A 14,754-nucleotide genomic window follows, 5' to 3' on the forward strand; every position below is an offset into this window, starting at 1 on the left:
CTTAGGTTATATCTACCCAAAAGTACAATGGTCAATATGGTTATATTATTGATATTCTAAATATGATCTCTGATCCCCACCATGACCGCAGCGATGTCTTCAGGGTTATCTCCATCCAGGTCGAACTTGAAGGTCACCATCTTGTCGTTGTGCGTCTGCAGCTGACACTCGACCACCCGGTCCACTTTATCAGAGAGCTGCAGAGAGGGACAGGGTCAGGACAGGTGTCTGTTTGCTCTCTGACTCAAACACAGGGGGGGGGGGGGGAAATATGTTTTTGTGCCTATGTTTACATGTGAGCAAACATGTCATGTCACGTGTGTGTGTGTGTGTGAGTCTGTGACATGCATTGTACTGTGCGCTCTTTGTAGAACATGTGGTTGTGCGTGATGTGTTTGTCTCTGCCTCCAGAGTGTCCTGATCAGAGGAGACGTCCTGCGGTTGGAACAGCATAGCTACTGATAACATTGCACAACCCGGGTGGAGCCATCACCGTGTATCATGCCTCCGCTCATCCAGTCCTGCCCGTTGATTTATCTGTTTATGATGCACTGTGATGCCACAAAGCTTTTGATTTATCGTACCCCTGTGATGCGCAGCCTGGAGCGCACCCTCTTCCTGAACAGCTTCGCCGCGGTTCGCCTGCCAGCCGTCTTCTCGCCCTTCTCCGATAGGCCCTCGTAGCCGTCGCTCAACCCTGAGGTCACGTCAGAGGCGTAGCTGGGGGGGGGGTAAATGACAGAAGCTACTGGTTAGAACGTGAACTGAGTCGTTCCCTCACGCAGCAACATCAAAGTCAATCCATCATTCGCAACAGAGGTGTGACGGGATGTGAATATCTATCATGGCTGATTATCCAGGCCTCACACATACGGATAAACTGCACTCGCAAATGTCTTGATGTGTTTCTCGTGGTTGTAAACACTCAAAGTTAAACAATACAACGTAATGGGGTCTGTTCAGACTCTATAGGAAGGTGGTGTCGTCTAAAGTCCACGCGATCTGTACAATGAAGGAGTTTTAGGTTTCAGGGAACTGGAGAATGTTCAATGTGTTTTTTTATTTAACGCTTCGGTTTAGCTAATTGCGTCTCCTGGGCCTTTTCAGTTCGCTGTGGTCACACACACACACACACACACACACACACACACACACACACACACACACACACACACACACACACACACACACACACACACACACACACACACACACACACACACACACACACACACACACACACACACACACACACACACACACACACACACACACACACACTCACACTCACACACGCACACACACACTCCCCACGGTCCGGCTCTGCAGCGCTGGCTGCAAACATTCACTAACATTAACAGGCCTGCTGCTTGGCCTGCGTCCACTCGTCTCTATTTAAAAACCTCCCACCTCTCGGGTAACTCCAGTTCAAATTTAAGCCCGTTTTCCATTCTAAAATGGAAATTTCAACAAATAATATCTGTTGGTATTTTAAACTCATTTCTCTATTTTGGGATCTTTGAGAACAGTTTTTTGCTCATCAGTATTCCAGGGCTTTTGTCAGAGGACAGAGAATAAAGCAACTAGGAGTAAGTTTGGTTCCTGGATAGTTAATAGTTTTGGGTCCTGAGCTGTTGTGAAACAGGACACTCAACTAGACTGGACATTTATTTCAGTCCATCATGGACAAGTGTGAAAAACTAATAACACACACATACATGAACTGACAAGAGTTTTTAAATATAATTTGATCATAAAGGTCCAGATTTCTGTTTTATTTTCTTTCCAAATATATTTGAGCTCTGAACATGCGACCTCTCGACCCTGGGTCAAAGAGTTATTTTTTTAAAGTTCATAGACTGATGAATAATCTCCTTGTTTGTGGTCATAACTAATATATAATGAAAACAATAGTTTTAGAATTAGAAAGTGTCCCAGTCAATGGGGGCAATATAATTATGAAACATTGCCTTGTCTGAACAGAAGATGGAGCAATGATGAAAGCCCCTCACCACACAAACACACACACACACACACACACAGTCTACACATCTATTATCAGCTCTCATGCCGAGAATAAAGCCCCCCCCCTTCCTTATATCCCACCAACATGGAAAACAGGGCCTCCGCAACATCTGAGGCCGAAGCAAACAGAAACCTGCGAGGGTCCATTCTGCCTCGCTGCAATAAAAACACAGAGGAGCCGGTCGACTGCCTCGAGCTTGTTGTCACAGCCCCACAGATGTGGAAGAGGAGGAGGAGGAGGAGGAGGAGGAGGAGGAGGAGGAGGAGGAGGAGAAGCAGAAGCAGAGGGAAAACCTGGGAAGTTTCTGCTAGATTCATACAAAGATTTTTCAACTCTCTGACTTAAATAAAGAAGAGAAAGTTGAAGTCCACTGTTCCTCGAATCCTCGACAGAAAGGGAGGAGGAGTGAGAGAGGAGAGAAGAAGGGGGGGTGAGGAGCTTTACCTGTCCACGGGGGAGCTGAAGCCGCTCGGGGGCTCCGAGTTGCCGTGTTCCGTGTTGTTGGAGACTGCAATGCTCTTTGAATAGAAACGAGGAATGTGGAGGAGGTAAACATGGAGAAAGACTTTGATTCATTTATTTTTTACTTCTGAGGTTTTCAGCACCAGATAGTAGCCATGAAACATTTTCCACCTGCTTATTCTTGAGTGCAAAAGTATTTAAAGTCATTCCAAATTACACAGTTTACTTCAAAAATACACACTACATCTATTTTCTCACTCCTCCTCAGGGAGTGTCTCCCTCATCTTTATGGTCCCACGTACTCAATTCCTTTATAGTTATATATTGTTTGCATATGTGTCAGCGCTGTATTTGATTTGAGTTATGTCGTTTAACGAGGTCTTGTAAAATCTTGGAAATCGCTCTTTATGGCGGCCACTCACCGAGGGGAAGCGCAGGGCCGGGATGGGGGGGGCGCTTACGGTGGGGGAGCCGGCGTGCACGCTGGGGGGGGTCGCGGGCGCGTTGAAGGTGCCGGCCTCCAGCGGATCCTGGAGCCCAGAGGAGCTCAGATAGCCATCCGTCTCACAGTCAGCTGTTTCAACAAAGGATATAAAACCATAAGCATGTGATCAACTCTGTGGCCTGATAGACCGACACAGACGGAACCGTACACACAGGCAGGGGAGATATACCACACACACACACACACAAACACACACAAACAATGACAATAACACCACTGTGCACCGTTCACTTAGACCAGATCCGACTGATTCACTCAGGAAGCCGTGTCGATAAAAACAGGAAGATTAAATATCTACAAACACAACTTCTGGTGATTGTGCATCTGTGCAAAACAGCCGTGACATTACAGGGCCTGATTGAGTCGGTTATCCACAGATTCACATTTCACTGAATGCCTCTCATGTGCTCTGACATCTGAGCAGCTTTGACAATGGTTCAGCTTAATCAGTGAGAAACACAAACAAATCCAGCTGAGGTCAAAGGTCAAACATTGAGGGACGACATGAAGTTACTTTGTGGAGCTACTTCACTTTGAGGTGCTTGTACTTGACTTGAGAATATATATGTACTTTCTACTTCTCCTCCACTACTACATGTATAACTGTTTACTACACAACATTTATATTCCTCCTTGTTTTTGAACTGAAAACATGAAAACCAGCACACGTCATGTTATGTGGTGTGACATGAGGCCCCTCACAGTTAGCGGAGGACAGGCTGTTGTGTCGGATGTGGTGGAAGTGCTGGTCGGCCTCGGGCTCCTCTGGTTCTGCCGGGTAGTTGGAGCTGACACCGGAGTCTGCGGAGCTGGTGACAGGGGACACGATGGGGGCCGGAGGCGTCATGGCCGGGGTGGGAGACTCCGCCGCCGCGACCTCTCTGACTTTGGGTGAAAGCAGCTGAGGCTCGGGCTCTTCCTCGATGGCCTCCTGCTCCAGCTTCTTCCTCTTCTTCTCCTCCGACAGCCGCCTCAGCTTCTCCCTCTGCCGCTTGATGGCCGACACCCGGTCCCGTATGGCCTTGGCCACCAGCTTGAAGTCGGCCTCGCACACGAAGCCGAGCACGACCTGAGCAACAACACACAGAGACGGTCAGGGCACAACACAAGCGGGGGGTGCACACGTCATGGTCCGTGATGCGCTGTCGACACGTTACACAGATCTGTTGCTCTTAAGGACCTGAGCACGCAAACTGTTACATCAGCTTTGTTCTAACAGCGTTTGATTTGATGGTTGTAGTCTTCCAGCGCCTCTCGTGACACCCGGTGCAGCAGAGCGGGACTCTCAGGCTGAACAATGCCACTCAGCACACGGTCAGATTACAGCAACACGCCGGCACCACACGTCCCCGTTCTGATACCAAAATTTGATCTTGATGAAAACTACCCCAAAGAGATAAACAAGTGAGGAATTGTGGCTCGTATTTTCATTAAAAGTGACCTCTGAGGAGGACGTGAGGGCTTTTTCCTCACAACCCAGACACCCATTATATGATTAAAGATGCTGCTTCCTGAGACATCCTCTCACATTTCCACCAACTGATGATTAAAGGTTGAGCCATGTGCCCTTGACACACTCGTCAAGGATTTGTCTTTATGGCCTGCAGCACATCTCAATGTTCCTGCTGTCATAACAGAACCGTAAAAGTGTTATAATGATGCCGGGTGCATTAGTGATAATGCTTTTACTGTCTGGGGTCAAATGGAAGAGCCATTTATTTCTCTAATCATTTCAGAATCTATGAAATGATGTTTGCATCGCCGATAACAGGATCAACACAAGTGAATATCTGCACGTTCAAGTCAAATTCTGACAAAATCTACTTAACCAAGGAAAAATCAACACCTTGAAATTGATTTATGTATTTGTAAGTGTCATGGAAGATCCATTTATCCATGAATCCAAATAAGGGGTTTGGATCCAGGAACACTTTAAGATTGTGAGATAGGATGTTTCCCTTAAAATAATATATATGTATTTTCACAGATTCTTTTATAGAATAATTACAAAAAGATTATCTAGGGGACGGATATATATTAATGTGTGAAATTTGTTTGAGAATCCAAATATAAATCAAGAATTTAAATGGAGACTGTCGGACCTTGGTGGAGTTCTACGCTCTACTGAGTGTGATTCTAGTTTTCTGACTCTTATTGCTGTAGAAGTAAAAATAACTCAACTTCAAGCAGGCATCTAATTACCCTTTTTAAAGCATCCAGATGAAAATTATTTTGTGAGGAATCAATTGGAGCCTAACTGCTCTAAAAACAATAGGGGGTGGTGCGCCATATCCCCAGTCGTGCTCCTCTAGAAAAACCTATAAAAATCTATAATCATAAATCAACACCAGGATGCAGAGGACAAGTTGGAGCCGCGTCTATCTCATGATCTGGAATCAATTATTCAATTTCCTCACTAATGGCTGCAACAAACTGGATCAGGCGCGGCAGCGGGCGGTGAAAGCCGTGGAGCCGTGGAGGTCGACCTACCATCTCCTGCGCCACCTCCTCGGGCACGTCCTTGTAGAGCTCAAAGAGGAACTCGATGGCGTTGTTGTCCTTGTACTTCCCGTGGAGCTTCTTGGTGTCGTCCATGCGCAGCCACAGCTTCAGGCCCGACTTCACCGTGTCGTCCTCCTCCGCCAGCTCCACGTGCACGCCGTTGTTCTCCTGGAAGAAGGGGTGCTCCAGGAGGTCCTGTATGGTGTACCTGCAGGAAGAGAGGCATTTTGTTGTTTACTCTTGGATGCTTTGGCTAATTAACAGACAGATTCATTTCCAAAACCTCCACAGATAATTTTTTTTCTCATTGAGCACAAACTGTGAGAATCAGAGTGTGAGCCCACAACAGTTAAAAAAAAAGACAGTTACAAAACAAGCTGTCTATCAGGCTGCAATGACCTTGTCTCTCTGTTTTCAGTAAAACATAAAGAGAATACAATGTGAGAGAGAAGTTTGGCTGCACTGTGAGAGAGTTGTGAATGTTTTTGATAGACTGAACTCTCCAAAAAACACTTTACGCTCAGTGAGAAGCTGCAGGAGAATAGTTTCTCAAACTTGAAGCTCTTCTTCTGATGTTAAAATGATGGAAAACAACATTTCGGTAACCTTTAAACTAGAAAACATGCAATTCTTTGTATTATTTATTTATTTATTTTATTATTTCATGATAGCATAGGGAGACTAAAAACAGGAAAAACATGTAAATATTCATTATTGTATTTGTACCTCTCATCGTTGTTCATACGAATGCAGCCCTCAATGATCTCCTTCAGCTCAGGCACTTTGACTTTGTAGAAACTGTCAGGTTTCATCCCCTGTAAGAGAAATCAGAGGAGGAGTGAGATTAGATCAGACCGATGCTTTAAGGAGAATAAGCCATCACCAATAACAATGTCCTGTCTGTGCATTGATTCTGTCAAAGGAACAAAGCAAAGCGCTCGTGGCTCTACATGCTTAAAGTCCTCTTTGTGACATTTGCCCCTCGCCAGCATGACATTCTGCTCTGCAGTCATGTCAACACCAGGAAAACACAGCCACAAGTTCCAGCACATGGAAAACCCCCACAATGTGATAACTGAGAAGAGCTGCGGCTTGGAGCTCACAGAAAAGTATTCAGGCAGGATTCTTCTCTTACATGAACCATAGAGGGAGGTTTTCTGAACTCTATCATGACAGCAGAGCTCCGATCCCTGTAACAACACTGATAAAGCAGCGAGGAACCGAGGTCAAGGAGAAGTTTGTCCTGCAGATGTTCAAACAACCGGCTGATGTTCACTCAAACCACCCAAATAATTCGATCTGCACATAAACAGGCCCGAGCGACACATCTCACTATCACATTCAGAGGCCGACACGTCACAGAGTAACCGTGATCTTTATTCTGTTGTGACCACAACTCGTTTTCTCAAGATACTCACGCTTGTTTTAAATGAGACAAAGGAAGAAACGCTTACTGTGCAGAATTACATAATAATCACCCTGTATAAACCCAACTTAATGAATAACTATACGACCCTTCCACACCGGCGAGCACCAACACAATCACAAAATGCTGTTATGGTGGTGAAATGTGATTCTGAGGATCTGAAGAGGAGCACAGAGGTTTCTTTGTGGAGCCGGTGTCCTCAGTCACCTTCAGAACAAATCACTTTCTCTAATCTAATTTGCGGCTCCGCACCTTTCCTGTAGTGACAGAGCTCGAGATAAGATCTGGGGGAAAACGCCGGTGTCTCTGACTTTGTTTGGTGAATCACATTTCAGCTTGACCAGAGTGAGTGAAATTGATTGATTTGTTCATTTTGTTCAAAACCAAAGCAATTATCCGGCACAAATATTAGAATAAAGCACGGTGGTGGTTTTACAGACAAAGTGTGGTTTTCTTTGAGCATTGATTTAAAACAACTGAGGGAATTAACCTTGTGGCCAAAAGTATGAAGAACACATTTTCAAGATATGAGGAAAAGCACCAAAAATAATAACTTGTTTTAGCTGCTCGCATTTTAGGGTTTGCTGTTATTCTTGAAAACAATAATAATAATAAAGTGAAACTCTCTGGGTTTTATTCCGTCTGTACAGTTTGAGCTGTCAGTATATGTTACTATTTTCTGATATTCTAACTTTTGATGAAGAAAACAGATGATAGATAGAAAATAGATAAATAATCAAATATCAATTGAAAGATTCCAAAAACCTGCGGGAGAATTAAACTTCCCAGACCCTTATTGCAGCAGATTAACTATGAAATATGCTTTTTGGCAACACAGGACATATGAGAAGGCATTTTTCCATGATAAGAAAACAACGTTCCTTTATTTATGAATCTATTCATTATATATTTGTTTGTGCGGTTTCTTCTCTGACTTCATACGGAACATTATAATGGCGTCCTGTTTGTGTGTGTGTGGGGGGGGGGGGGGGCAGACGCACTCCGGCTTGTTGGCATTGTCGCCTTCTCACTTCCCGGCTTTCGTCAGGCTCGGTTAGTTTTGCATATGCGACACACTCCAGAAACAAACTGGCCTCTTTGTGGAGCGAAGCGTGAGACACACTTTTCCACAACATTTAATTCTACCGTCGCCTGATTCTGCCCACCATGGCATCACCGCTGTACCTGGCAGCTTGAAGCCCGGCCGCCTGGAGCCACCGCTTGGATGCTTTCAAATCTCACTACTGTGTTCCTGGACCTGTTTTCTTCTCCGAGCGGTTCCACGTGTCTCTGTCAACCTTTTCTGTTGGTCTGAATCGTACACAGCTCTAGTGGGTTCTGGGCTGGGATTCAAACCTACGTCATCCTTAGTCAGATATTATACCATAAAAAGAAAAAGAGTTAAATTTCCTAACAAATCTGTCATTTGTAAGGATATTAGTCTGCGAGGCATAACAAAGAGCTTAGACAGAAGTTGTGCACATGTCAGCGTTGATAGGTCGCCTCAGTTTTCCATTCAAACATCATTTCCAGAACCAGTAAGACCGGATCCTTCAACTGGTAAAGACGCCGGCAATTAGTGGGTCAATGGTATGTGATCGTGCATTATGAAACATTTAGATCAGCGTGGCACGGTTCTGCACCCTGAGCTCGTGAAGGACAAATCTGAGCCTTTAACAGTTAAAAGTTTTAGTTCCATGTGGGCCCCACTTGTTTCCAGCCATTCAGGATATCCGCACACCAGATATCCTGGTTCCTCTGTTATTCCAATACGAACACATGTGGACAATTACTTTATTAAACAAAATTAGCCAGTCCCCCCTCTCTTCCCCCCCCCTTTACTCACGCTGGTGACTTTGCGGTAGATCTGGGCGGCGTTCTGGCACTCGGAGTACGGGTACTCGGAGGTGGCCATCTCCAGGATGCACATCCCGAAGGCATAGACGTCCACCGCCTCGTCGTACTTCTCCTCGTACATCTCCGGGGCCATGAACTCTGGTGTTCCTGTCGGGGCAGAGGGGGGAAAGTCAACAGTTAAAAAACTAAATGCAATCAAATCTCTAGATCAATCGTTTTTAACCTCACACATTAAGTAGAGCCGTTCTACCCACACTGGATCTGTGAAGAACTTTCCTATCTGCTTTTTAAAGCGTTACTTTTAAAATGCTGTTTCAAAACTAAAAAGTATTTATGTGGATGTGGTCTAAATATAAATATACAACAATGTATTTTTCGAGGACTGTGTTCATGTGCATTATTTCAAATACATTTCAAGCAAACAGCCAAAAGGCGGAATAAAGAAAATAACTGCTGCAAGCCCGAACGTTTATCTAGATGATGTTTGCCTTGTGGTGAACTTCAGTGATTAGGATTTCCATGAAAATCAAAACCTAGTGGATTGAATTCGATCATCAATTAATCATAAGAATCAAGTATCAACAAGTCGTTGTGACACCAACATTCAGCGGCACTCCCTTCATGTGTTTGATGTGAAGGCCAAGTTCCCACTGAAATTAAAAAACAATTATGTCATCTTATACAGAGTCGTTCGTGGGAAAGAAGAAAATGTACAAGCAGGAGAAACTGGAAGCAAAAGCTCAACATCTTCCGATCGGTGGCACGATGCATGTGTTGGCTCAGCTCCAGTAGATCCCTGTCAACGGTTTCTTTCAGATATCTGTGGAAATTGATATTTGTGTAAATTATTCGCGGAGGGTAAACACACGCTGGACCCAGCTCCACACTCACCAATGACACTTTTAGCAAAAGAGGCACTTTTGAGGGTGGCCAGGCCCAGGTCTCCGATCTTGACGGAGCCGATGGGGCCGGTGATGAAGATGTTGTCGCACTTCAGGTCCCGGTGGATGATGGGGGGAGCGCGCGTGTGCAGGAAGTGGAGCCCTTTGAGGATCTGCCGGCTCCAGCGCTGCAGCAGCTTCAGCTTCATCTCCTTGAACCTTTTCAAGTACCTGAAACAAACGAAGGGCGAGATTAAACACTCAAATCTGAACACAGCAAGGAGAGGAAGCCTTTTTGATCGGTGTCCAAGAATAAATCATCTCTTATTTTGACAGCCCAGAGGAAGTTTTAAAATTAGATTGCTTCCTGAATCCTTTCCCAGAACAGAGTAACTTCTGTCTGGTCCCTTTTTTATCATGAGATTAAAAGCAAAAAGGAAATCTGACTCACGTTTTGAGCGTGCCCGACGTCATGAGCTCCGTCACCAGGATGATGCACTTCTGACCCTTCGATGTCGACTTCCAGGAGTCGTGGAAGCGGACGATGTTCGGGTGCTGCAGCCCCTTCAGCATGTCCACCTCCTCGCTGAAGCGTTGCCGCTCCGCCTTCGTCAGCTTACGGGTCTGCAGAGACGGAGAAGAGCACATTGACATGAGCATGACTGTTTGTTATTTCTGTTAGATTTTGAGCATATTCGAGATATGACTTCTACGTGAGGTGTGAGAAACCTGGTTATTCAAAAACAAATAAATAAACAAGAAATCATTTGACATAATCAAATATTATAATAGTTGTGGGTTGAGATTGTTGTGTTGACCACAGAAATGCACTTGTGTTGACGGGGGGGGGGGGGTCGCAGCCCAGCGAAGGTTGAGCTCCTCTCCTTCACTGTTTATCTTACAGACCGGTTACGTAAGCAGGTATCAAAAAACACACAACTACACAAGACCAATTTGATAAATCGCTGTTTCTTTAGCTAATGAGCTCACTGGGGGGACTGGAAACCACAGCCTGGTCCATCTGGGTGACCCCTCCTCGGTTACATAATCCCAGTCACTTTCCAACGAGGGGAGGTCGGACTTTACAGATTGAAGGAGCAGGTTTTTCCCCCAAAATCCAGGTTAAACCGAACCACACACTGTAATCATGCTGCAGGAACAAAGACATTTTTGTGCTTCCTCTTGGATGAATGGACCAATTTTACTGCTGCTGGAGTAACTCAGTCTGCGGTGGGTGGCTGGTCGGAAAAACTCCGGGGAGACTTCGGGGATCATGAATCCTGCATTGAGGCAGAATTCTGGGAAAAATGCTCTGCATATGTTTATGCTTACAATCAACGTGAGCGCCCCACTCTCCCCTTCCTCTGTGCTCCCTCCCCAGTGAGCGAGGAGGTGCTGCTGCAGTTAATGCACCGACTGTCTCAGGACCAGATGAAGTCACACAATGAAAGGCCCCATTTTGCCTGCAGCAGTCACCTGTCAACCCTTCAGACAGGCCCCGAGCTCTTGAGCAAGAGGTGACTTCTGACTGAGTGCTTTGCTTTTAGGGCGACAGTGATCAGTTCATGATGTGAACACAGGCTGCAGCCTCTTCCTCATGTGTACGACCGCTATGAGGAAGAGTCCTACATGACATTTAATAGATCATACAGACGTACAGTACATGCATCCTCTGAGCTAGTTACTCCTGATTTAATCTAATCTGTGCTACATATATTCAATTGTGCTTTCTGGTCCACATTACACACGCTGCAGGTTTAAGGTCGACGCATCTCTGTTCTGAAGTATTAGGAAGCGCATGTAATATGACGCCATGGTGAGTGAGTCAGTGGGTTTATGGGTTGATGGACATCTGGTTATTATCTAAGTGTGATAACATAAGACCGCCCCCCCCCCCCCGTGGAGCGAGCGAGCTCCGTCTCCCGTGGATAGCTGCTTGCCTGTTGCCGCACAGAGTCAGTGTAGGACGCATTAAACAGCACTTCCAAAACCACAGGATTCACTCGGGCCTGGCGTGCTGCATGGCCCGGCTGCAAAATACTGCGATGCATAAAAATTGAGGGAGTTCTTGGAAGAAGCAGAAATCCTGCTCAGGCCACTCTGAACAAACGCTATTCATGAAAAGGGAACTGGAGCGATTATTTCATGTGACTCATCGAAACCAGTCCCCGACTCAAATCTGAGAAATCGTTCATTTAAAATGTTAAAAAGGTTTAACGAGTAATGGGAAAGAAATCAAGCACGGAGTGTGAGTTGTGTTAACGCTGCGGTGGCGTCATCGCGTCGCATTGGTGCCGGATCTGGATAATTTCAGGGTAACACAACAAAGCCTCCTCCCAGTAAACACCCAGCCAGCCTTAAAGTGTTGCTCAATATCGACTGAGACTTTTTAAACATCATAACAACCACCGAATAATAACAGGAATGACCACGAGTATTTCTCTCATTATAATGGAAAGTTTAACTCTAAGTTTTGATTTATTGATATGTGTCTACAGTTGTAAAGGGAATGATCTGCTGACAGCGTATCTATCTCACTTTTCCCCGGGATCGTTCGACTGCATCTCTCTGCCCCCACCTGTCTCTTGCCCCTGCCCCCCCCCCCCCCCCGAGGCCAGAACCCGGCCAAAAAACGTTGCATAACCGCGGAGAAGGCCGATCGGGGGGGTAGGGGGGGTAGGGGGGGAGCCACAAAAACAAACCATCTCTGTTTTGAAAAGACAAGTGGGTGTATCCACACAAACAGAACAGATTCAGAGGTGTGTTGAGTGAGCCGCGGCTAAAAGTCCGATCTTTCAGCAAGACGATTTATTCTTAGCCGCTGGGAGTTGTGTGTGTGTGTGTGTGTGTGTGTGTGTGTGTGTGTGTGTGTGTGTGTGTGTGTGTGTTGGGGGTCTGCATCAGCCAGTGGTGGGAATTCGTGGGCTCGGTGCCAGATAGGCGGAGTTACATAAGCAGTGTCGATGGTAGAAGAGCCACTGGCATTAAGACATCCCTGTCAACGCCCCTATTATGACAACCAGGACATGGACACGACATGTCAGCCAACATCTACACCACAACCAGGTGGTGTAACTCTGCGGCACTGATGTTTCACTCAGAGAGATAGAGTCAGTGGGTCCGGGCTCCGGGCGACAGCCAGGCAGCGAGTGGTGGAGCTGCAGTATCTGTAGGAATCCACTCAGAGAGAAGTAGAGCAAGTGAAAGAAATGGATTCAGTCATACAAGTTATTGGCTGCAGGAATGTGTGTTAAGGGTTAGAAGCAGCGTTTTATATTCATGTCTTGAACACTTGGACATGCACGTTAAGAATGATGCTCAGGGCATCAAATGATTTGACAACATCTTTGATTAAAAGGATATAGCTGCTGTTATTCTCTCTGTCTCTTATTATTATTATATTATATGTCCATGAGAAGAAAATAATTTTCATGGAGTTCAAATTCAAGCCTGTTTGTTCCTTATGAAAAGGTCATTATGTACAGAGGAATAATATATATTCAACTTTGTCCAAACAGGCAAAACTTTCTGGTCAATTCATCGTTAATTTTCTTTTCATTCTTCTTCAGCAGCAAATATATTTGAGTGAGTTTCGCTTTTCCAACCAATCAGAAAAGCTGAAGTCAGGGGTTGAAGGACATAATTATCCTATTTCTACGTACATGTTTCCCATTGTACGATAATGGCCAAATTACCATAATGCTCCATAATTTCATCAATTATTGTAATGACAGTATTAAGGTTCATAATAATCATCCGTATGGGGAAAAATGGATGATACAGAACAGATTTTCCAGAACTTTGATAATGTAGCTTTAATTAAGTCAAGAAAAAGGGCCAAATGTTCGCGTTGGTCAATTTTTCCAGCTTATTTTATTATAAAAATTCAGAAATTGATATAGATGAAACAATTAGTCAGTTAATTGAGGAATAGATGAATGGAGGTTATCCGTTGCAGCCCATTAAAATCAGCTGTTAAAATTAGAAAAGGACTGAGGGGGAAACAAGTCAGAACATCTGGTGTAATTCCAGAGAGCTTCCATTTCACTCTGCCCCGGCCTCTGTACGAATTCTTCTCGGGACTAAAAGGGCGACAGGTAAACCGGAGCTGTCCTTCCTGTCATGAAGTTATTACTGAGAGAGCTGCTGGCCGGTCATAACTCCCGACTCTGACAGTCAAGAGACCTGCTGACGAGGACCAGAGTTCAGGGAGAGAATGCAGGACAGGACCTGCAGAGCGTCAGCAGCGTCACAGGACCACTGTCCATCCCAGGCGCTGACGACTGACTCCACAGGATCGAGGTCAAAGGCAACCTGGGGGGGAGGGGGGGCAGCTCTGACCTCACCCCTCTGACACGGACATACCCTCGGGGTAAACACACACGTAGGCCCTCACACTGGCGCAGTGTTGCATTTTAGATGAGTGCAGGTGAGGACTGAGGCGGCAGTGTGCTCCTTCCTAGGAAAGCCCAGCGTGTTCTGTAAATGGAGCGGGCGCAGGGAGGTGAGCTATTAATCTGAAACGGATTGAGGACTCAGACCAGCCTCTGACTGCTGCTCTCACTCTGACTACCTGACCTAACGTGTGGCGCCCGGCTAATTACCTGCACAAGTAAGAGAGAGAGCTCGATGTGGGATTACACCAGCTCTGATAGCAAGGGGGTCAAGAAGTTCATTGTCCATTTAGTCCTAGAGACGATTCCTCGATGTGAATAGATTTCATAGTCCAATCGAAACTGGAGTGGAGGCAGATACTAATTAAATGACAGATATATATCAGCCAATGTTTTTTCTTTACTATAAATTCCTGACGTCAATAAGAACGATGTAGGATCTAGTGAATTTAATCATAGTTTCATAGAGCGGCTGCTTGGCCTGGCCGGAGCTATGCACTCTAATTGAATGTTTTATTTCTGGCTCCTCGAATGTTTTAATCCTGTTCCAACCGCGTAAACCACTTTGCAAAGTGTGTTTTGGAAAGTGCCGTATGAATAAAGTTATTATTCCATGTGTCTGTGTGAGCCTGTGTCGTACAGAGCTGTTGCACCACCTCGGTTTGAAGAGACTGACGTGGGTGTGTTTGCGAGCTGGGAGA

The 14,754-nt window shown here is 45.5% G+C and overlaps 1 protein-coding gene across 3 annotated transcripts in view; it reads right to left on the reverse strand.

Annotated features, from left to right (window-relative positions):
• Nucleotides 1-14,754, reverse strand: part of wnk4a (WNK lysine deficient protein kinase 4a) — a 36,382-nt gene that overhangs the window by 10,910 nt on the left and 10,718 nt on the right. For all 3 annotated transcript variants that reach the window (XM_053414209.1, XM_053414208.1, XM_053414210.1), the window contains exons 3-12: nt 10,111-10,283; nt 9,670-9,890; nt 8,768-8,925; nt 6,222-6,310; nt 5,484-5,703; nt 3,696-4,062; nt 2,911-3,062; nt 2,471-2,544; nt 585-720; nt 81-197 (exon numbers count right to left, since the gene is read on the reverse strand). In XM_053414209.1, coding sequence (XP_053270184.1) covers nt 81-197; nt 585-720; nt 2,471-2,544; nt 2,911-3,062; nt 3,696-4,062; nt 5,484-5,703; nt 6,222-6,310; nt 8,768-8,925; nt 9,670-9,890; nt 10,111-10,283 — 1,707 coding nt within the window. The remainder of the gene's footprint in view (nt 1-80; nt 198-584; nt 721-2,470; nt 2,545-2,910; nt 3,063-3,695; nt 4,063-5,483; nt 5,704-6,221; nt 6,311-8,767; nt 8,926-9,669; nt 9,891-10,110; nt 10,284-14,754) is intronic.

Source organism: Pleuronectes platessa, chromosome 21 (genome assembly GCF_947347685.1).
Source record: "Pleuronectes platessa chromosome 21, fPlePla1.1, whole genome shotgun sequence".
NCBI classification, from domain to species: Eukaryota; Metazoa; Chordata; class Actinopteri; order Pleuronectiformes; family Pleuronectidae; genus Pleuronectes; species Pleuronectes platessa.